At 42.2% G+C, this 21617-nt stretch overlaps 1 protein-coding gene across 5 annotated transcripts in view; it reads left to right on the forward strand.

Annotated features, from left to right (window-relative positions):
- The first annotated feature begins 8378 nt into the window (after positions 1 to 8378).
- Positions 8379 to 21617, forward strand: part of nectin1b (nectin cell adhesion molecule 1b) — a 282024-nt gene continuing 268785 nt past the window's right edge. Inside the window, exon 1 of one of the 5 annotated variants that reach the window (XM_070543218.1) lies at positions 8379 to 9246. In XM_070543218.1, coding sequence (XP_070399319.1) covers positions 9195 to 9246 — 52 coding nt within the window. In that variant the 5' untranslated portion in view covers positions 8379 to 9194. The remainder of the gene's footprint in view (positions 9247 to 21617) is intronic. The other 4 variants (XM_070543214.1, XM_070543216.1, XM_070543217.1 and 1 more) reach the window with 4 other exon arrangements.

The following is a 21617-nucleotide window of genomic DNA, read 5'->3' on the forward strand; positions in this document are numbered from 1 at the left end:
AGTTTCATGTGTGAATAACTTACTTGGTGTTGTTATTTTGGTGTCTCTGCTCTTTGGCTTTCCTCTGGATTCCAGCACTCTAAAACACCCTAGGTTTGTGTCATTTATGAGTTATTTGATACAATTTCATCTCCATTACACAATTAAATACAACAGTCCTGAACTTAAGTATAACATCTGTATAACTTCAGAAATTCAACAGCAACAATTTAACAACAAATGAGGGAACCTCCTGGTGAACCAAGCCAAAGCAATCATCACTTGATGGAGTTGAACGCTTCAACGCTGTCACATGATCAGATAAGTGTAATTTGATTGGCTAAAAGCAACTTTACTCAATAGTTTCCTGGCTTTGGTCACGGGGAGGTCACCTAGTTATAGTTGAATTTTTATGGATGAAATGTTTGCAGCTGTAGTTTCACTAAAAATTGTTCAAATAGATAATTTCACAAAATGATAATGCTCAAATGTCGAAAAAAGACTCATATACATAAAAAAAGTCATATTCTGGTGAGATATTTCTTTTATGTAATCCTTCCTTTCCTCTGTCACCTGCTGCCCTTTGCATGGTGGTGGTGGTGGTGGTGTGGGGGTGGGGGGGGGGTTTATTTTAAAGCAAATATTGGATTGAATCTGCTGGTTTTTATTGCCTCTTGAGGACCACTGTTATAAATTGTATTCGAACTGACCTGGACTGAATGAAATTAGACTTGAGCCTAAATCCCTTACAGAAAAACTACAGGAACTTAATTTACAAAGGGAAAAATGTTTAGTTAATATTTTATGTGTGAATTCGTAATAAAACTGAAAGGGAAACCTTTGAAATGAGTGTGCAAAACACGTTATGTTTCCTGTGGGATCTTAGAATATTTTCAGCAAGTTCATGTTTTTTTTCAGCTTGGATCACATCTAAGGGTGATTCTGTTTGGCTGGAATGGATTGCATGGAAGTAGATTTGAACTGTCAAGAGACCTGAGCATTTATTTATTTATTTAAAGGGACATATTATGTGTTGTGGGGGTAAATATGTTGCTTTTAAGCTTAATAAATTAACTTTACTTATGACAAATAAGCTGTGATATTCTACATAAATATAGGATATCACAGCTTATTGGTCTTTAAATGTTTAATCAGAAGATTCTAGGATTCTTTGCTTTTTCAGTGATCAAACACATTTCGTATCAATTCAGACAGAGTCAGGTTTATAAAAGGTAAGACATTTATTTTCTAAACAAATTAAAAACAAGACAAGTTAAATAAGGCAAATGTGATGAATGAATATAAGTGGATGGAATGTGATGTATGATGATTGAATGGTGTGTGTTTATCAGAACCTTGTATCTAGAAGAAACTGAGTTCTGGGTGTGAAAAGAATTTGGTCTGCATTAAACTATGAAGTTGGTTCTTATCAAAACAGCGTCAGACGCAATCTTGCTGTGTTCTACGTACCCCTGAGGAGACTCTCTTTCAGATCCGAGATGTTGGGGAGTCGGGTGACCCCGGGTACCGAAGTTCGTAGAAAAGACCACAGTACGACCAGCAGGGGCGGCGTTAGGCCCGGCTACTTGGGCTCAAGCCCCGAATATTTTATGAAAAGCCCCGGATCTAAAATGTGGAAGTAACATGCAGTACCAAAGTCCAACAGAGAGGGAGCAGCTGGCAGTAGTTTGTATACTGCCTGCCTGAACCTCCACCACTGAAAAAGAAGCCCTTCAGCAGCCGGCTTCTTCTGCAGTGCCTGGCTTCTTCTACACTCTCCCTGAAATGCATGTGTGAAGATGGAAATGAGGAAGTTTTTTAGACAAAAGGCACCGCAACAGAACCCCAGCTTTGATGATACTGGTGTTGACTCAGGTTTGTGAGTCTTATTTGAAAATATTTGTTGTGCTGCTGGTTTGCCTAAAGTTAGCTTACTATCAGGTAAAGTTGTTGGAGAAAGAAAGGGAATATTTACTATCATCTCACACTAAATACTAACAGGAACAATACTCTGCCGTGAATGTGCTTAATATGTAGCTTCAGATTAAAAATTATGCAGTACAAGACAAATATATATGATGTTGACGTGTGTGTGTGTGTGTGTGTGTGTGTGTGTGTGTGTGTGTGTGTGTGTGTGTGTGTGTGTGTGTGTGTGTGTGTGTGTGTGTGTGTGTGTGTGTGTGTGTGTAAGCCCCGGATCTTCTTCAGTCCTAAATCCGCCCCTGATGACCAGGTTGGTCCAGAGTCGTCTCCTGGATCACAACAGATAGATGAAATCGTTTTGCGTCTAGAACAGCTGTTTCTGAATAGCTGAAGTAACCGTTTTGCTGTGTCAGCTGTAGCGTGTAGGTTTTGACGGCTTGTCAAGAGATGGGGTGGTTAGAGAGTTTTCCCCCGGTGGTCAGTCCGGAATTCTGCTCAAAAACTAACTGAATCACTCAGCAAGTTTCCCACATTGTGATTACCTGGCAAATCGGGACGTGCCATGTTAAGAAGTGTTAACAAACAACCCTCAGAACATCACGTCTTCTTTCAGATAGAAGGTTCTCTGATTTGTGGGTAAGAACATATCTATGTGCATGAAATTACTTTAACTTTAATTTATCTCTAATGAACATTGTGTCTGAATGTAGATAATGGTTCACTTGTTAAACCAAACACTACTGATCATAACATCAAAATGTTTCATTGTAATATTAAAATTTATTTCAACCTTAGTAATTTAAGCACAGATTATTCAAACATTAATATTGGTATTCACATAACATTTGCTCATTCAACCATATTATTATTTAATGATTATTTAACTTGTGAGTTGTAAAAGTACTTCTTTTATGAGAGTGTGCAATCCCGTGGTCTTACCAAAAGAAGGCTTTGTTTGGGAACATAGGCTGACATCTTGTTACCCCTGAAATGTCAAGAAGGACTGCAGAATCTTCTGAGCTATTGAAGACAGAATAGAAACTCCACTCAGATAGTGGAATTAGGTCTGTAGATGACCGGACATTGTGTAGGTCAATATGTAGGTGAAAATTAACCCTTTCTGGACGTTACATATGCAAAACTCAAATTTTACATTCTAGTCATGCTGGCATATGGATCTCTACTGCCTCTATAAACAACTCCAGGGAAAAACACATCCATCTGTGTTTTTAAGCATACGCCTAACCCCAAAATTCCACTATCTCCGCTCCGCCCCCACTTTCCACTGCCGCTCGCTTCCGAACTCAAATTATACTGTACCCGCTCTACAGCGGCTCCGCTCCGGTGCGGAGACCTGAGGTGCGCAAACAGGCATGCGCGGGATTTTCGAGATCTTGCGATACAGTCCGAGCAATAAACGCGGAAGTTAGATCCAAACACCCGTTGTGTGGGAGAAGCATTGAAATGAACTGTTTAATCTGCCCATCATTTGTGTTGAGAGATCAGCAGTGTTTGGATCAACAAAGGATGACTACTTTGATAGTGGAAACTGTATTTATGGCTTATTTTTGTGCATTTAAAGTTCAGCCGCCATTGATAGTTGTTAAAAGTTGTTAAACGTGCATGTGAAACAAAAAAAAACACTTTTTGTTTATCGATTTATTGTGAAATAACTGAAGTTGTGCTTGCTCCCTTTCCTGTTGGGCGGTTGTGATTTCTGTCCATTGACTGCGGAGGTGCTCCGGCGTCCGGCAAAAATAGAATCCATCCTATTGTTGCCAGATGGCAGAACGGCGGGCGGCGCACTGCGCCACACGGCCGCAGTAGTGGAGCAGCTCTGATTGACTACAACAGGACCGTTTTTGCTGCGGAGTTCGTGCCGGAGCGGAGCGGAGATAGTGGAATTTTGGGGTAATATGAGCCGTTTCAAAAAGTTCCCATTTGTGACGTCACATACGGGAAGATTTGCACATATCTTCCTCTTACACTTCTAGGCTGAAGGTGCAGCAGCCCTACTTCAATCCCCTCTCAAATAACGAAGCTTCTCAGGTAGCAGCCTGAGTGGAGGATGGGTGGGTGTGGCCAGCTCTAGCTTCTTTTCTTAAAGTGACAGAGCCCTGAAAAAGCTCATCCTGGAAGGTACTGAAACTGTCAAGAATAAAACAGCTGAAATTGCTTTATGTGAGAGGGATTTTATGAAAAGAACTTCATAAACATGTCTTAGAACTGTGGTGGGGGAGAGTGATTTAACAGCCTCTCTACTAATATTTCTACAGCTTTGGTGCAAAAAAACATAGAGCAATTTTGTAATTATAACTATATTTGTAGACACTATAGATGTGCATTGGTTAAAGTGAAGATTCAAGTGAAAAAGAACAAGTTCTGGTATCTTTTCACAAATATTAGGATGCTTGAAACCTTTCTCCTCTCTCACCTCAAAATTAGTTTAGGGAATATTCTACCTGCGGGGGCAGTGATTCTATACTTTCAAACTGTTGTAACAGCAGAAATCAGAGGATTTATTTTTGTCTGGAACTTTATGATTTAGCCTTTACTTTTCCCTGCCTGCATTGTTATTTATGCAGGAGGGTTCCTTTATCTCTACAGCAGCTCAGGCCTGAGCCTTGAGCTTTGGCACAGTCAGTAGTTCAGAGCAAGTGTATCAAATTTCATCAGGTTGCCTGTAAATCAATCACCTCAGCCGCTCGATGAAGGGGGCAACGGAGTTAATGCACAAGAAAGCAAGGGGCAAACCTGACGCTTTTTACCTATTATCTGTCACAGGATGTTTGGCCCAGCTTTGGAAGCTTTTCCTCAGCTGCACATGCAGCTCTCAAGCCGGCCACTACATCCAAGCCAGGAGCCCCGTGCCCCTCGTGGAATGCATTGCTCAGGGGCACACCTGAGGAAGTTGCCCTTGAAAGGGAAGTTTTTATTCAAATTCTCCAGGTCTTTCCCATTTACTTCCTGTCTCCCAGCACATCAACCTACAGCAGCTCTGACCTTTCGAGGTTTATAAAATGAATTGATTGTTTCCCAAATGATGAAATGCAGGAAGTGTTTATTCTCACTGTATATTTTATTCATAACCCCAGAAGTTAGTTCCGCTATCTCGTGTGAATTCCCATTCCCTGTATGAGCCTTGTCAATAGACAAAAGTCCATTTTGGCTGCAAGGTACGTTCTGTTGACATGATAACATTTGTTTAAACAATTTCTTTGGGACGGGCTCGTAGAATTTCAAGCAATTTTACATTCGCCGCGTTTCCATTCGACAAAGCAGAATGCCAAATGCTGCGGTTAGCTGCATGTTTTCTGTGTGGATGTCTCTGGTCTTATGTCACTTAAGTCCGTGCACGACACTCTAATTCTTCTGCTGTTCACTGGATAATTTGGTGGTTTTTGTCACATTTGGTGACCAGCGACAGGAATTTGACAAGCCTCATGAGCAGCTCAGCAGCACTAAGCACCCGGGTGTTTGGAATTACCAGCAGAAGCACCGTCCACAAGAGGGAAGTGTTATCACATTGATCCTTCCATTCATTTGCCTCCCACCTTCAGTCTTGATCCTGCCTGGGTGCATCAGGATAGAAGGATGAGCTGGCTGAGAAATGGGAAGAAAATAAGGAAAATGTGGGTGATGTATATTTAGTGCACTCACAAATGGTTCAGAGGTAAAATATATCTCCTCCCATGCACAAACACTCATAATGAGTCATTTTTCTACGACAGTATCACTTCCTCTGCATTCAATTTGCAAAATGTTACTTAAGTGGAAATGTATAACCACTTGGATCATAAATTAGCCGTCTCTGCCCTTGACTTATTTATTAGGCTTGTGGCTCACATGAGCTCTCACACTGTGGTTGCTGCAGGCGCCACTGAGGGGATCTGCGGTTGTTCCCTGCTCACACAAAAAAATATACTCTCTGTCAATTACCTAATCAATTAGAAGTTAAGGATTTAATGATCGTTGAAGACGTCTTGTAAGTTTCACTGCCAGAAAACCAGCCCAGAAAAGTTAGAAAAATGAGAAATGCTTTATAGTGGATTCTTGTGATGCTTTTATAACAAATTCTAACAGATTTAATGGAGAAAAACATCCAAACGTGGCAAATTTGTAGATTTGTTGCAATCAGATAACATTTTGTTTTTGAAAAGATTTTTCATTTTTGCTTCTGTAAGTTTTAAGTGACAAATCAGTGCTGTCTGATCAGGCAAATGTAAATATTCCTTGTCTTATAGCAGTTATGGCGAATCGACAGAACAAGCTAGGTTTTGAACACAAACATGGTCACGGAACACTCACCCTTCCCCTTGGGTATCTTCCCAAAAACCGGAAACCCGCAATGCCAGAGGAAAGAGGAGAGCGCTAAACACCATTCGCCATTTTCTAGGTCCAGACATCTTTTGTTTTTTTGTGAGTTCAAATTGTGTTTTTCTTTTGGGGACTGAAGTGGTAGAAGCTGGCTGTTTCTCCTTCTCTGGTATTAATGAGCCACCAACCCCTCACGCCAGTGGTGTTCTGTTGTAATGAATGGAGGACCCAGGGAAGTGCAGAAGTGTGGCGGTTCATGAAACCAACGAGCAGCGGTCTGAACCGTGTCATTGGCAGAGGTTTACATGTATATGTATATATATATATATATATATATATATATATATATATATATATGTGTGTGTGTGTGTGTGTGTGTGTGTGTGTGTGTATATTTATAGCTGTGCTATGTTGGGACATTGTTAGGAGGCATGAAAAACAAAAGGCTGTAAGCTAACTTGTTTTCCAAATGGGCCACTACAGGTTTAAGTGAAGCACGTTCTTCTCCAGGTCGACTGAAACCACATTCAGGACATTTGAGGGATACTCTAACTGTGATTACACTTTCTATTTTGAGTAAATCCTTACAGTAACTTCCTGCAATTTGATCTGTAACATAACTGCATAAATTAATTTTGTCCAAACCACTTTATCTTTGTATCTATAAAATTCTGATCCACCATGTCTAAAGATTATCTTCACTGAAAATACATTTTTGAGTAATTATTTCTGATCATAATCAGTCACTCTAAGTTTAACATGCAGGCTGAAGATGGAAATAGTCTCCTACACCTATATCCTGCACTAGCTTCTGACAGAAAATAGACTGTAAAACTTTAGCATTAGAAAAGCAATGTTCTTAGGGGTGCCATTGTCCAAAATGACTAACTGTAAAATCCTCACTACATTCTTACACACTGCACCTTTAAGCAGATAATTGTTTTGTTACGTCTTTATTTAAAGTTCTTTAAAGAGCAAGTCACCCCCAAATAAACTTTTTTTATTGCTGATAAACTAAATAAATGTGTGTCTAATCGTGCTGCAGACACGTTTAGTCAATAGTTTTGCACTTTAGTGCATTTTAGTTAAAATTTAAATTTTCTGCCTAAAACTGTCAGTGTTGTGCTGTTGTCAAGTAAAAACTCTGCACTTTATTAGAATTTAAATCTGCCATCGCTATTGGATAAGAGGTACCCTAGAATGTTAGCTGGTACCATATGATGTCACAATGTCGTTGTGAGCCTGTGTGTGTGTGTATTTGTTAGCGGCTCCGCCCTCTCGGTCAGCTAGTCAACAGCATTTGTTGCATTTTTCAAACAGGAAGTGGGAGTGGTGTAATATTCAGGTAGGGGGTGACTTGTTCTTTAAAGAGCAAGTCAACCCCTACCAGAGTCCAACTCCACTCCCACTTCATGTTTGAAAAATGCAACATATGCTGTTGCCTGGCAGACAGAAAGGGCGGAGCTGCTAACAAATACACACACACACAGGCTCACGACAGCATTGTGACATCATAATGTACCAGTTTACATCATAGCTTACCTCTTAACCAATAGCGGTGGCAGATTTAAATTAAAATACAGTGCAGAGTTTTTACCTGACAACGGCACAACACTGACAGTTTTAGGCAGAATATTTAAATTTTAACTAAGATGCACTGAAGTGCCAAATTATTGACTACACATGTCTGCAGCACGATTAGACACACATTTATTTAGTTTATCAGCAATAAAAAAAGTTTATTTGGGGGTGACTTGCTCTTTAAACTGAATGAATCTCCAGCCTGGATATGTAAAGTCATTTCACGAGTGTTTAAAACACTTTCATATGCATTAAATCGGATGCAAACATTTTTCTACATCCTAAAACTTTCTAAAGAAAATCATCAAAACGTTTTATTTTGGTTTATTTTCTAATTTCATCCCCTCATTGAAATGAAAACCTGATTAAAACGTTGTGGTTTAGTTTTGGAGGACATTAACGACACAACTCCACCTCAGCATGGCCGTTCTCTGTCTAATAAACTAACTCATCCATTTACTAAAAAGAAGAAAAAATATGTTTTATTTAACTTGCGCACGTATTGCACCATCAGCTCTGAACGTGCACAGCCCTCCCGGTTCTTTTTGCAGGACAATCCAGACTCCTCCCTCCTAACGTCATCCATCCCGATCTTTCCCAAAGCACTCAGCAGCAACGCATTGTGGTGGCAGATCTGCGGGGCGCTGTGGGAAGCGGGACGCTGCTTTTCATCCAAAACCATAATAAACGGACAGAAAGGGGGGGTCTCGGAGACGCATTAGTTCTCGCTAAAGTCTCAGCAACTTCCTCTGGCTTTGTGTGCCGACTTCTCCCACCGGAGAAGGCTGGTGACAGGAGAAGGGATCGGGAACTTGCGGAACTGGAACCGGTGGTTCGGAGTAACTCTCCTGTAGTGTTGGACTCTTCCCAGCGGAGCATCGATCGAAGACCTCCCGCCCACTTTACCTCTGATCCACACTCCTGGAAGGCGGAGAGAGAGAGAGAGGGAGAGAGAGGGAGGGAGAGAGACTTGAGCAGCCGCTGCGGTTGATGAAGCAACAAAAGGCTGGATGGTTAAGCAGAGAGGAGCTTTCTGATTATTTATAAACCTCTAAGTGACCCGAACAGCAACTCTGCAGCAGCTTGGATCTCATTTCAGGGAGCAAGCCAGGGCTTTTCTTTTTCTTTATTTTTTATTTTTATTTTTGGTGCCTCAGCAGCAAACTGTCCACTCCAGCCGGGGGAAGGAACCGCCGCAGACGTTAAAATTGATGCTCTGGCACGGGAGAGGCGCGCCGCCGATCCTGTAGTTTTGCAAAAGTCTTCTTCAGCTCAGAGTGAAGGGAGGAAGACTCGCTTGTGTCGAAGTGGGATTTTCAGAAGTTGCATGCGCGCGAGCCCTTTTGCCCGTCCGCTCTCAGGTTTTTACGCAAGATCCGGATAGTTTCGGTGCCATGGCGGTGCGCGCGGGGATATGGGCACTCCTGTTGGCGCTGCACATCCAAGGTAAGCCGCAGTTATCTACAGACCTCAGCAGGGAATCATCTTCCTCGTCTCACCCTCTGCTCTGTGCGTGTGTGTGTGTGTGTGCGTGCATGATGATGATGATGATGATCATGTTTTTCCCATAACGACAGATACTTGGCTCGGAAGTGTGGATCGATTTGGTTGCATGCATTGTCTTTTGCAACAATGTGTGCAAACACAAGGAAATAGGAAAGTGGTTTTTCTTCCTTCTGTCAGAATCCAACCCACTTCAAACGGCTGCAGAATACTTATTCAGCTGCCAGAAACGCACTTACCAGGACATCAGGCAGGGGGCGCTATTTGCGAGTCCTGCTGCACAGAGCAGCCTTCAAGTTTTCCAATAATTCATTTAAATGGCAACTCAGACACACTCAGAGGATAATTAAAACATGCCACTGCATCCTGTCGGGTTGCCAAGCAATAACACATCATCGGATGCTGAAATGATTAAATTCAAGAACATTTTCTTTTGTCTTGCTGTTTTTTTCTAAGAATTTGATAATATTTCTGATGAACGAGTCAAGCAGTGGTGAGATTTTCATCCCAAACACACTGACGCCAGGCTGGATGTCTTTGGGTGGTTGATGAATGGAGTGATATTTTGTCATTGATCATTCTGATATTAATGCTGCCCCCCCACAAAGTGGATGTGATTATTTCAACATGCGCCTAATAGGCTAATTTGACTCACTGGATAGGGCATCATTATTCAGGTTTATTGATGAGCTCTAATTGGAAAACAAAACGGGCAAGGACACATGGGCCTACGTGTTTGGGCTCCATTATGTGGCGGCATCTTAAGCAGGGAGTTTGCTGGCTTGTTTACATCACAGATGGTAAAGTTGTGTTTGTAAGAGGGTCAAGTGTGGTCAAGAAATATCAGATGGTGTTTGGGCTGATTATGATGGACTCATTGTCTGTGACAGGCTGCTGTCTGGGCGTGTTTAACTGATGCTTTTTCCACTTTAAGTCGAATAAATCTCTTGTTTTTTTGTGAGCTTGAGAACAACCCAGATTCTGACCTTGCTGGCTGTGAGGCTGCTTGTGAGGTTGTGTGTTTAAAACTGATTGAATACTTTGATCAAACGCCCTGTCTGATTTCTACTGAGATGATCCCTTTGGTTGTGGAGAAGATCAGGATTAACTCACTCCCTTGGGGTTCACAGGAGGAGTCGTTTGAAGCGGTTCAATCGAGTGTGTGGAAAAAGTCTCCAAAAGAGCCCTTTCGAGTGTCCTGGGACACTTCTTATTGAATGTAGCAGGGTTTGATGTTTAACGTAATTAGACATCGTATTAAAGGTGTGGAACACAGAAAAAAACATTTTTAATGATTAATTCTAATTAACCTGACAGATCTACAGCATAACGTTTTGGCTAACAGAAGCTAATAGTTAGCATTAGCACCCCCACCACATGGCGGAAGCTCCTCCAGCCTTGTGCTATTGGTGGAGATTAAACATCCACGTTGCAAAGCAGACTGAGTGAGTGATAGTCGTGTTGCTGTTATCCAATCTGAGGCGAGATGTCCAAATATCAGGAAATAAGACTCCTGAACCCGTCGTGTTGTGCCCCTCTCTGCTGCAGCAGACTTGTCTCTGCTGATCCAGGCGCTTCTGGGCTTGTTTTGCCCCGAGTACGGCTTGCAAGGTATTCCTTCCCACCAGAGACCACAGCAAATGTATTGATTAAACTAGTGTCCTCCACCTGTATACATTTGATGCTTTTATATTTGGAAGCAAAGTGATGACACAATTCTTCTTTTCAGACATTTCATCCTTTTTTTCTGCTACAGTTGTTGCTTTGACCTTTTCTTTTTGACATGCAAAAACAAGAATTTGGTCTTTCACCCCCTGAGGTCAAAGGGCATTGGCATAAATGCCTGCCTGTCTTTGATGGCCTAATTGATATACAGCATGTCCCAGAGTCTTCCCTCATTACCAACGCACAAACAAGAGGGAGAGAGAGAGAGGACGCGCAGCAGCTAAACGCCTGTTGCCGTTATCCTCGGGGGAAACCATTTGTGATCATCATGGCCCTTTTGCAAAAAAACAAAAAAAAAAAACAAAGCAGTGCCCAAATCACGAACAGAAAAATTCTGAGCTGCTTGCCAAATAGCTGATCAAATAAAAGGAACACTGAATATAATGGATCTGTGAGTAACAACAGCAGCTCTGTACGAGTGCTCAGTCTCTCCTGTATTCAACACTGATATTTAATTGAGTGTGAATTGAGTTGGGAACCAGGTGGTTATCCATGGCGTGGATCCATCCAGCCGTGGGTTCTGTAGCAGCTTGTATGGAGGAGTGGTGTAAGGAGATTTTCCTGTTCTAATACCTCATCTTAGTTCAGCTTAACATTTATGAAATCAGCTCTAAACAGCATCATGCTCTTAATTCTTACTGGAAACGATGTTGTGTCCACACCACTGCGAGCATGTCGCAGCATGTAAACAAGCCAAAGCCTCCTCTGTAGAACACTGTTGCTCGTTTCTGACGTTCAACAGTCTCCTAAATGAAATCCTCCTGAATGTCAAGCAGTTCCACAACCCAGGTGCAGCCAGTCACAGGGGATGTTTCCTGTTCTGCTTTTTCATTTAAAGATTTGCTTTTCCACCGATTAAGGATTCAGCAGCTTGTCGACGAAGCTGCTCTCAATTCTGACTTGTAACAAATGGTCACGTGTAACGCCGCAGCAATAAGTGTCTTTATTATTTTGCAGCAACATGGAGAACATAAAGCACTTCTGTGTTTGAAATGTGGTACACCGGGGCTGGATTTATTGATTTGTGGAGTCGAGGGGGGCTTTGAGAACATTTGAAAGCATATTTTTGTTGAAATAGATGTTTGATGGTGAACACCATCCCGGTGTGGGAATTCTGAGCAAGATGCTGAAAAAACTTGGTGCACTTTGACATTTATTCTACAAGTGTGTGGAACTCTACTGGAAGGATGATGCATCTTTTCCTTCTCTATAGTTTTTTTGCTTTTGATGATGGTGCTGGAGATCTCAGTCCAACGCCTTTGGTGTTGGGTTGGGTTGGGATCTGGCGACTGCTAAAGGCAGAATGTTTGATTCAAGGTGCCTTTGAACCTTTGAAAGCTTGAAAGAGACCACTCCACTTAGGTTGGACAATGTTTGACCGCAGATTAAAGATAACCATGCACAACATCTTGGATAAAGTGTTGCTATTAAAATGCTCCATCTTAAAGGTGTGGTTTACTTGTTTATTCAATAGATTTACAGTGTTCTCTACTGTAAATAAATGCCTTATGAGTCATAAAAAAAGCTATGGTGCTCCTGTTCTGTTCTGAAGAAGTTTGGTGGTGCAGAGGTGGGCTGAAAACAGCTGGGTTACACATTATTATTAACTCATTCACTGCCAGCCGTTTCCTGATCACTAACGGCCTTCGCTGCCAGCGTTTCTTACTGTTTTTACAGTTTTTTAAGAGTCACTGAACGTTGCGCGCTAGCATGATGTCGATGCCAAAACAACCAAAACAAAGAGGAGACTCACCTCTTACATCAGGAAGAAGCCACGTGTTTTGAGCGTTATCCGTTCTTTCATAATCCGTTGTCGAATTGTGATCGGCAGATGCTTTTCCGGTTCGCGCCTCACTTGGACGGCCCAAAACGATCTCCAAACACATGGATATGTTGCTTCCTGATCATGTGATCTGTGACGTATGCGGATGAAGATCGGCTTCAGGGCTGAGATGTTTGTTCTCTCAGCGCGGGGGCTCGTTCTGATGCTCAAACAGTAAAAAAATGCAAATGACGACTTTAGTCGTCATTGGCAGTGAACGGTTGGATCTAAAATGACGACTTTAGTCGTCAATGGCAGTGAATGAGTTATTGATATGCACACACTTTGATTCTGATTGGCTAACAGAACACGTTCAGCCATGTTGCAAAGTCACTATCACTTTATAAGACTTTCTTCGCTCTCTCTGCTCGCTGCAAAACTTATAAAAAGAAGCCTTAATATGGGCGGGCTCAAGCCAAGATGGGCGGGGTCATGAATGCAAATTCACAATGTGACATAGATATGCGAGGATTTTCAAATCCTAGCATTTCACCATCTATTTTGGATGCTAACACAGGAGATAGGTGTAGGTGGCTGTTTTCATGTTCAACCTGCATGAAAAACTCTGAGAAACAATCATTAAAAAATGTTTTTTTTAGTTAACCACACCTTTAAGAAAAGAACCAGCTGAGGGCTTTATTTTAGCTGCTAAAACTCTGATTATAGCCTGTTGGGATATGTCCATCCATACATCTTCTGGGTCTTATCTGGAACAGCGTTGGGGCAAGTTTAAGCAGATACCCTCAGACCTTCCTCTCACCACTCCTACAAGCTCATCTGGAGGACCCCCAAGGCAGTCCCAGGCCAGCTGTGAGATAAAACCTCTCCAGTGAGTCCCGGGTCTGCCCCGAGGCCGCCTCTTGGTGGGGCACGTCTGAAACACCCCACTTGGAAAGTATCCAGAGGGCATTCTCACCATGTTCCCTGTCTTTTCAATAGGGAGGAGCAGCAGATTTCCTCTGAGTTCCTCCCGAGTAGCTGAACTATTCACCCTTTTACTGAGAATTGTCTTTTTCCCACACAAATCCCACCATGGCATGAAAATCTGTCATTGTGCGTCGTGCTCTGTTGATTTGATGTTTTCCCCGTAAATCTAGACATTATCCACCAATCAAATTCAAAAGATTGTTGGATGTGTGCTTCTAACAACAAACCCTCTTCCAACGTCGAACTTCGACTCGCTCTCAATCAACGTGTCCCATTCTGTATTTTCATACCGTTCAAACCACAGCGCATGAGTGGATGCTAATAGCATAATTGTAGCATGCAGTGCACCTGTGTGGAAACACCTGCATTTGTTGTTTTTCCAGGCATGTGCTCAGGGTTTTCCTTTAATTATTCACCTGCCTGCATGTCAGGGACAAAACACCAACATCGTAATTGTCATTTTCACTTTCATCTGCTTTCTTTTTTTTTTCTTTCTTTGCTTCTCTTTAGGAGGAAACTGTAATTGCTGCTCTGTGACATTTTGTGTTTCACTTGGATGACAGTTGTGATATAATGAAATGGAGAGTGTCACTAAGGGATTGTTTGGTCTTGATGGTTTTAGTTTGAATGCAAATTGCTCTCATCCCCAGTCCTTTAGGGAGTCTCACGTTGGTCCCTGCTGGGGTGATGGATGGGTGAGAGCGCTCCCAAGTCCTGGGAGACTAGCTTGAGGGGAGCTGACAGAAGATTAAGCTTCGCCTTTTGCTTTGGGAGCTGGTTGTGGCACTAGGCCACTCAGACTCCATCTCATTTAGCTCATTGTGTTTCTACTGTCAGCTCTTTAGCAAATCCTCCTCCGAGCACCACGTGAAACGTCTCTGTAAAGCTTAGATTCGTTTCTGAGGCTGCAGCGATTGTAGAAATGGAGTGGCTGTTCATTAACATCAGGAGACACGCTTCTTCTCTGTTAAATTTCATTCTATGAGCTCAAATAGTTGATCAAAGAGGCTCCTCTCTTTTTCTGTTCAAGTTCATAAAGCCTATCATCAGCTGCTCCTCTGGTCTCCGTGTATCACTAAACAGATGAATAAAACATGGAGAAAACCACTGAGCTTAAATAATAGAAAGGTTAGGACAAAACAAAGTGTTCCTTGCATGTGGAAATCTGTAGAATTTAAGACTGCAGTATGCAAGATTAAAGATAAAATGAATTTTAAATTCATTTAACCTTTTCTGTTGTTAAGAGGTTGTGTTTTGCATGTACAATTAAAGGTGTGGGACACTGTAAACATGACTACGTTTACATGCAGCCAATATCCGGGTTATGATCGGGTTAAGGTCGGTATTCGGGTTTCTGAGTTGATCAGAATAACGCGTTTACAAGCATAAATAGAAAGAGTTACCCCTAACTTGCATAACCCAATTTAAATGCGGACGTATGGACTACGTCAAGACGCAATATGCGGTTACCTTCTTGTATATTTCACTGTCTCTGTACTTTTGGCCGTCAACAAAAGACATAATGTTCATACTTTTCACCAGACCGATGAAGACAGGTTTTCTCGTCACTCCAAAGGTGTGGTGCTGTGCCGCGACTCGCCATGTTGCTCCCAACTTGTTGTTTACTTCCGGTGTTCTGGCGCATACAAGACGTATCGCTATTCAAAAGACCAAGATTCCTTGCGAACAGAGCATGCGCAGAACACACGCTTTGATGGGGATATCCCGATATGTGTTTACACGACCAAACATTCGGGTTAGAAAAGGGTTACCCCAGGTGTAGTAACCGGGTTTTTAAAAACCCGGTTATGAGCATATCCGGGTTTTTGGTGGTGTTTACATGGACCTGCGGAACCGGGTTATTGTGAATATTCGGGTTTTAAAAGGGTTACTGGCTGCATGTAAACGCTCTCCATGTTTTTAACAATTGTTTCTGATTATAATCTGTCACTTTGACTTTTTCATGCAGGCTGAACATGAAAATAGTCTCCTACACTTACCTCCTGCGTTATTTTCTGATAGAAACTAGATGGTGACACTCTAGGATTAGAAAATCCTCATAGATCTGCATCACACTGTCACTCAACATTCATGGACTCACCCTTCTTGACTCACAACAGGGAAGGCTGTTGTTGGTTTAGCCTCTAGGAAACAGCAGAGAACATCTCAGCTAGTAGAAGCTAACCCTTAGCGTTAGCAACTCCACAACACAACAGAATTCCTCCAGGCTTGTGTTATTTTTGTGGAGATAAAGCATCAATGTTGCAAAGCAGAGTGAGTAGAGTTGTGTTGCTGCTGTCCAATCAGAGATGAGATGGCAAGAAATATTAGGAAATATGACTCCAAATCCTGCCGTCTGAAGCTACCTTCTCCTCCAGGTGACTTGCACTTCCTGATTCAGGTGCTTTGGAGTGTGGCTCATTTATCTCCTATCATATTTTTAATACACCTGCATTTGTCTCTGGCCGTGGGGGAAAAAAAAGTTCTGGTGCGCCTGTTTCTGGTTGTAGATGCCAACTTCAGATGACAGGATATGGAGTTTTATGTCCTGATATTTGGACATCTTGCATCTGATTGGCTAACAGCAACACAACTCTACCACTGACTCTGTTTGCCTGCAACACAGATGTTTTATCTCCACAAATAACACACGCTTGAAGGAGTTCTGCCATGTGGTGGAGTTGCTAATGCTAACGATTAGCTTCTGCTGCTGTTTCCTGGACGCTAAACCAACAACAGCCTTCCCCATGTGAGTCAAGATGGGTGAGTCCATGAATGTTACGTGTCAGTGTGACGTCGATCTGTCAGGATTTTCTGAACTGCATGTTTTTCCGTCTACTTTCTACCAGAAGCTAATACAGGAAATAGGGGTAGAAGGTTGTTTTCACCTAGGGCTGCAACAAACGATTATTTGGATAATCGATTAATCGGATGGGGTCTCGACACGATTAATCGATTAATCGGATTACATGGGGAAATTTTTAAAAACTGCTAGGGAAACGTTATTTCTCTCCTTCCTTCACTCTATTTAACACAACATTATTAGAAAACAGTTCAATAGCAGAAAAACAACATGCCATCACCTAAATTGTCTTATAAGGTGTATAGACAGAGACCCTAAGCTACATCTATCTGTGACCTAAAATGCTTGGTCCAAGTTAAACAGCTTAAGGGCAATTCTCATCTGTTTTGTTTGATCTCATCTGTTGACATTTATTTTAAATGTAATTAAACATAGGCTGTGAATTAATCAAAATTGATCACTATTTCCAAAAATGACTGAAAAAATACCAAATAAAACAAAAGTAAATGAATGCCATCCTCCTTGCGATGATGCCCTGGGCAACTGCCATAAAGTCACATCAAGAAATGCTGCTGATCATTCCAATGATCCCAAATAGACTCACATTAGGCCACATGAAAGCAACTGAACCCAAAAATATATTAACCAGTATATAACTGCACTCTCACACAACACGCCTGCAGCAACAGTTAGGACTCCTCCCTCCCTTTTAAAAGCGTTTTTGCTTCTGAGGACATTGTGGTTGTAAAGCCACATGCTAGTAGTCTGGCCCCGGTGTGATCAACCAGTTTCTGCGGGAATGTGACGGCGGAACCAGGGCCAGATTAACACTTTGTTGTACCCTGGGCAACAATATTCAAGGGCTCCATCATCACGACCCGAGGATCACCATAATGTGGTCACATACAGAATATTTTACTGTAATATGCAGTAAATATACTCAATACTTGAATGCCTGACAACACGTAACCCGCCCAGAGTAACCTTTGACCCACCTCGTGTGGACTGACCAATGAGGAGACGGTCTTAACTTGAGGCCCTCTCTTCATTGATCAGTCTGCATGAGACTGACTCTCAACTGACGTTCAAAGTCGTAGGCAGCGAAGCGTCTCTGTGCAGTGCAAAAGCCCGGGTGGACAGTTTGTTTAATATAGGGTGATCATATTTCCATTTCCAAACAAGAGGACAGGGGATCTGTGCCTATGACGTCACACTATGGCAACGCCACACAAACCATGTTGGGACCCATTTTTTGTAAGAACTAAATTAATATCAGATTCTGCCAATAAAAGGGCTCTAAAACAATTCATATGTAAATATTTTGCATATTTAATGCAAAATCTAATTTTTCTGCTTTAGTGCTGCAACAAGGTTTTATTAATAATAAATTATTATACCTTTTGTTTTACTACAGCATCGGTAAGCTTCCTGTGCACAGATTATTAAGGATGCTTGTTTCAGCTGGGAGATTAGACGATAGGATCAATGATAAAATAAGTTGTCACACACTCCATGGAAACTTTCAGAGAATCCACAAATAGTGGCTTTCAAATGGTTTTGTTACTTTTTGCAAGTTTAGAAAAGAAGCAGATGAGACAGCATGTCTGATAATTTAGTTTTTCATCTAATAATATTAGAACATGTCAGTAATGTCTGAGGGGCTTTTATAAACACCGTATAACTAACACTACTGGAGAGGGTATGAATTACACAGAGGCTTCTGGGGAGCCCAGTTATTGAGGGGGCATTTTGCCTTGGCCCCCAAAATGTCTTGAAACGGCCCTGGGTGTGTGACTGAGTTTTGAAGGTGATCTGAATTGTATCAGATGTATAAATATGACATGTGTATAACTTATTGTTTTTTTACTGGTAAAAACGTGTTGTGGAGATAAATCTACCTACATTTTACTTTTCAACACTTTGTTTTGTTTTATTGTTTTTATTTAACTATTTTCCTGTCCTGTCTGTCTCTCATCTTCCTGCATCTCCTCATAATTCTCCAGAAAATCTGTTGCCTGGATTCTTACCTTTTCACCTCATCAGTTACTTTTGATCAAAGGGATCTCCTGACCGCAAAGCGCAGAGCGCGTTTTCGATGCTGTGTGAGGTGACATCACCACAGCACAGGTGATGAGCTCCGCAGTAGCGCGCTTCAGGCACAAATAAGACAGAAAATAGAGAACATGTGCAGACAAGAACGATCGTGTGCTAATTATAGTTTTTTGGTTGCGCCACTTTGAGAATTGACCGTGCGCTGGAAGCAGCTGCCTGGATCGCAGCGCAACAATGCGGAACCGGTTCGCAGCAGCGCAAGTCTGCAGGCTCTCCCTCGCGCTGATCTGCCGGTACCGGCTCTCCCTCGCGCTGATCTGCCGGTACCGGCTCTCCCTCGCGCTGATCTGCCGGTACCGGCTCTCCCTCGCGCTGATCTGCCGGTACCGGCTCTCCCTCGCGCTGATCTGCTGGTACCGGCTCTCCCTCGCGCTGATCTGCCTGTACCGGCTCTCCCTCGCGCTGATCTGCTGGTACCGGCTCTCCCTCGCGCTGATCTGCTGGTACCGGCTCTCCCTCGCGCTGATCTGCGGCTCTCCCTCGCGCTGATCTGACTTGCTCTGGTCTGCGCGCAACGGCGGGCGGGAGGGGGGGGGGGCGCTTTTGGAAGAGTTGTGCGACACAACGAATCGATGACGCAATTCGTTGCCAACGCTTTTAGTAATCGATTTTCATCGAATTTATCGATTAGTTGTTGCAGCCCTATTTTCACCTTCAGCCTGCATGTTAAAATTCCATGACCAATCATTTCTCAGAACAATAATTCTCAGTGAGCTTGCTCTTTAAGGTCATGGAAATGAAAAGAACAGATATTATTCACACCTTCCATCAACATTTGCAACTATATTTGGACATATGTAACAATACCAGCAGCCATATGTATTCCAGAAAGCGGCTGTCTAAAGTTACCACATCGCTTGTCTAGTCAGAAAACACAGTTCGGTATCAAATGCACGATTTGTCTTTGGCCATTATAAAGTAATGCCTGTCAGATGTCCTCCCATGCTCCTTTCTCCGTCTCCACATCAGACAGCCATCATGTCGGATCACGAAGAAACACACATCTATCAGCAAGTTACAGCTGCAATTTTAGACTTTAAATCCTTGAGATTCGTCTCTGTTTCAACTCAAATCGCAGCATCAGCAAAGAAAATCAATAACCAGGCTCCGATGTAACCCTGAGCTTTTCTGATTCGGCATTAATCTGTCGAGACTCTCTCTGATGTAGCCGGTCCTTGTCATGAGATTAAATAGTTAAATTCCTCTGCTGCTCCTGAGAATGAGAACTGAATCGACAAACTACGCTTTTCCATATTTTACTTTCCATTAGTCAGATACTTTGTAAAACATCAAAGCTTGGATTTCTTTTGGTACTTGAGTAAATCTCGGACGAAAAAGTAAATAATCCCACATGTAGGAGTGACCCTGATAGTCAGATCGTCTGGGATTGCAGAAAACTCATCGAGCCTCTCGATTCCTGCTCATTGGTTAAGTGCACATTTTACAGTATTTATTTCCTCAACACAGCTGCATGCATTTCTGTGTTTTTCCGAGCTGCCGTGCAAATAAAATACCCTTTCACTGCGTCGTTTTACAGCTCTTTTTTTCCTGCAGTCCTCTTGTGTTTTCTGCTTCGTTGGCTCAAGAGAAGAAGCCATATGGGTGTACTATTCTTTACAACTGGGGCATTTAGTCATGAGCTGATTGAGGATTGAGAGACTGGATAATTCTTGGCCTTTCAACTGAGGCTGTGTACCTTTTTACTAGGCAGCAGATCTGATCAGTGGAGCTCCATCTTCTCTGAAAAAGTCCATTTACTACAGAAAACTGGACTGATGTGTCCCCCTCCTCATAAAGGCGCAGCAGAGAACTAGGGAGTCGTTTTGTGAGCAACCCGCTGAGTCTAGAGGAAAAAAGGATCCTGTGAAGCGATGGTTGTGTGATGTTTTCGAACTGAGCTGTAGACATTAGACGTACCAATCTACGCGACGAGACGCGTGACTTGTTTCTTTAAACGGACAGAATGGGTTGTGAAGTTTAGTTCTGTTGCGTGGGTTTGGGCCCGCTCGATAAGACAAACACCTCTGTTTTCCCTTCGTGTCTTTTGCCTCGTCGACTGCTTGACGCGGACTCATTTTAAAACTTGATTAACTAGTTGATGTTGTTACCGTGTCTCTTGCTGTTTGTCTCAGTAGAATTTGGCGCTGACGTTTGCTGTTTGCTGACAAGAGCTGGCCCGCAGCTCAGCCTCCACCATCTTGGGTCAAACTGATGAATCAGTTCAGCTGGCTGACAAAGTAGACCAGCATTGGCTGTAAATTAAACATTAGACCCGACATCCTCCCTGAGAACAATACTCGCTCTTGTTTCTTTGCCTCCGGTTGATCATTTTCTGTTGACAGACTAGATATTTCACATTAAAATAACAGTGAGATTTTGAGCCCACCTTTATTAGAGTAAATCTGTTCTAATTTGATTTAAAAACGCGTTATCGGACTGCAGCATGACAGCTAAAGGCTTGGTGCCATTTAGCGGCATCTAAACTGGATTTAAAATAGTGAAAACTCAATAAAATGTGGCATTTAACCACAATTCCATTCTTCTAAGTGGTAAAGGGAATCAAAATGAAGACCTAATGCAGCCTCATGGTTTGTCCTAATTAGCTTACCAATTACACTGAATTAAACAGCATTAAATTAGAACTGGCTTGACTGGATTTGACTGAAATAAATTGGCTTTGATTGCATTGTATGTATTTAGAATGAATTGGTTTAATTTGATTTAGTTGGACTGAATTACCCTGCACTTGTGTTTTTTTTAATAAATAGTAACCAAACTATCCTAATTTATTGTTCTCACATGATTGGACTAGATACTCTGTACTTAATTGGATTTAATTGTATCGTTACCATGTATGAATGTAGGCAGCAGGTTTCCGTTTACCTCTATAGGTGCTACTATGTTGTTTTTGAGTTTATGCATGTG

The sequence above is a fragment of the Nothobranchius furzeri genome, chromosome 13, assembly GCF_043380555.1.
Source record: "Nothobranchius furzeri strain GRZ-AD chromosome 13, NfurGRZ-RIMD1, whole genome shotgun sequence".
Lineage (NCBI taxonomy): Eukaryota > Metazoa > Chordata > Actinopteri > Cyprinodontiformes > Nothobranchiidae > Nothobranchius > Nothobranchius furzeri.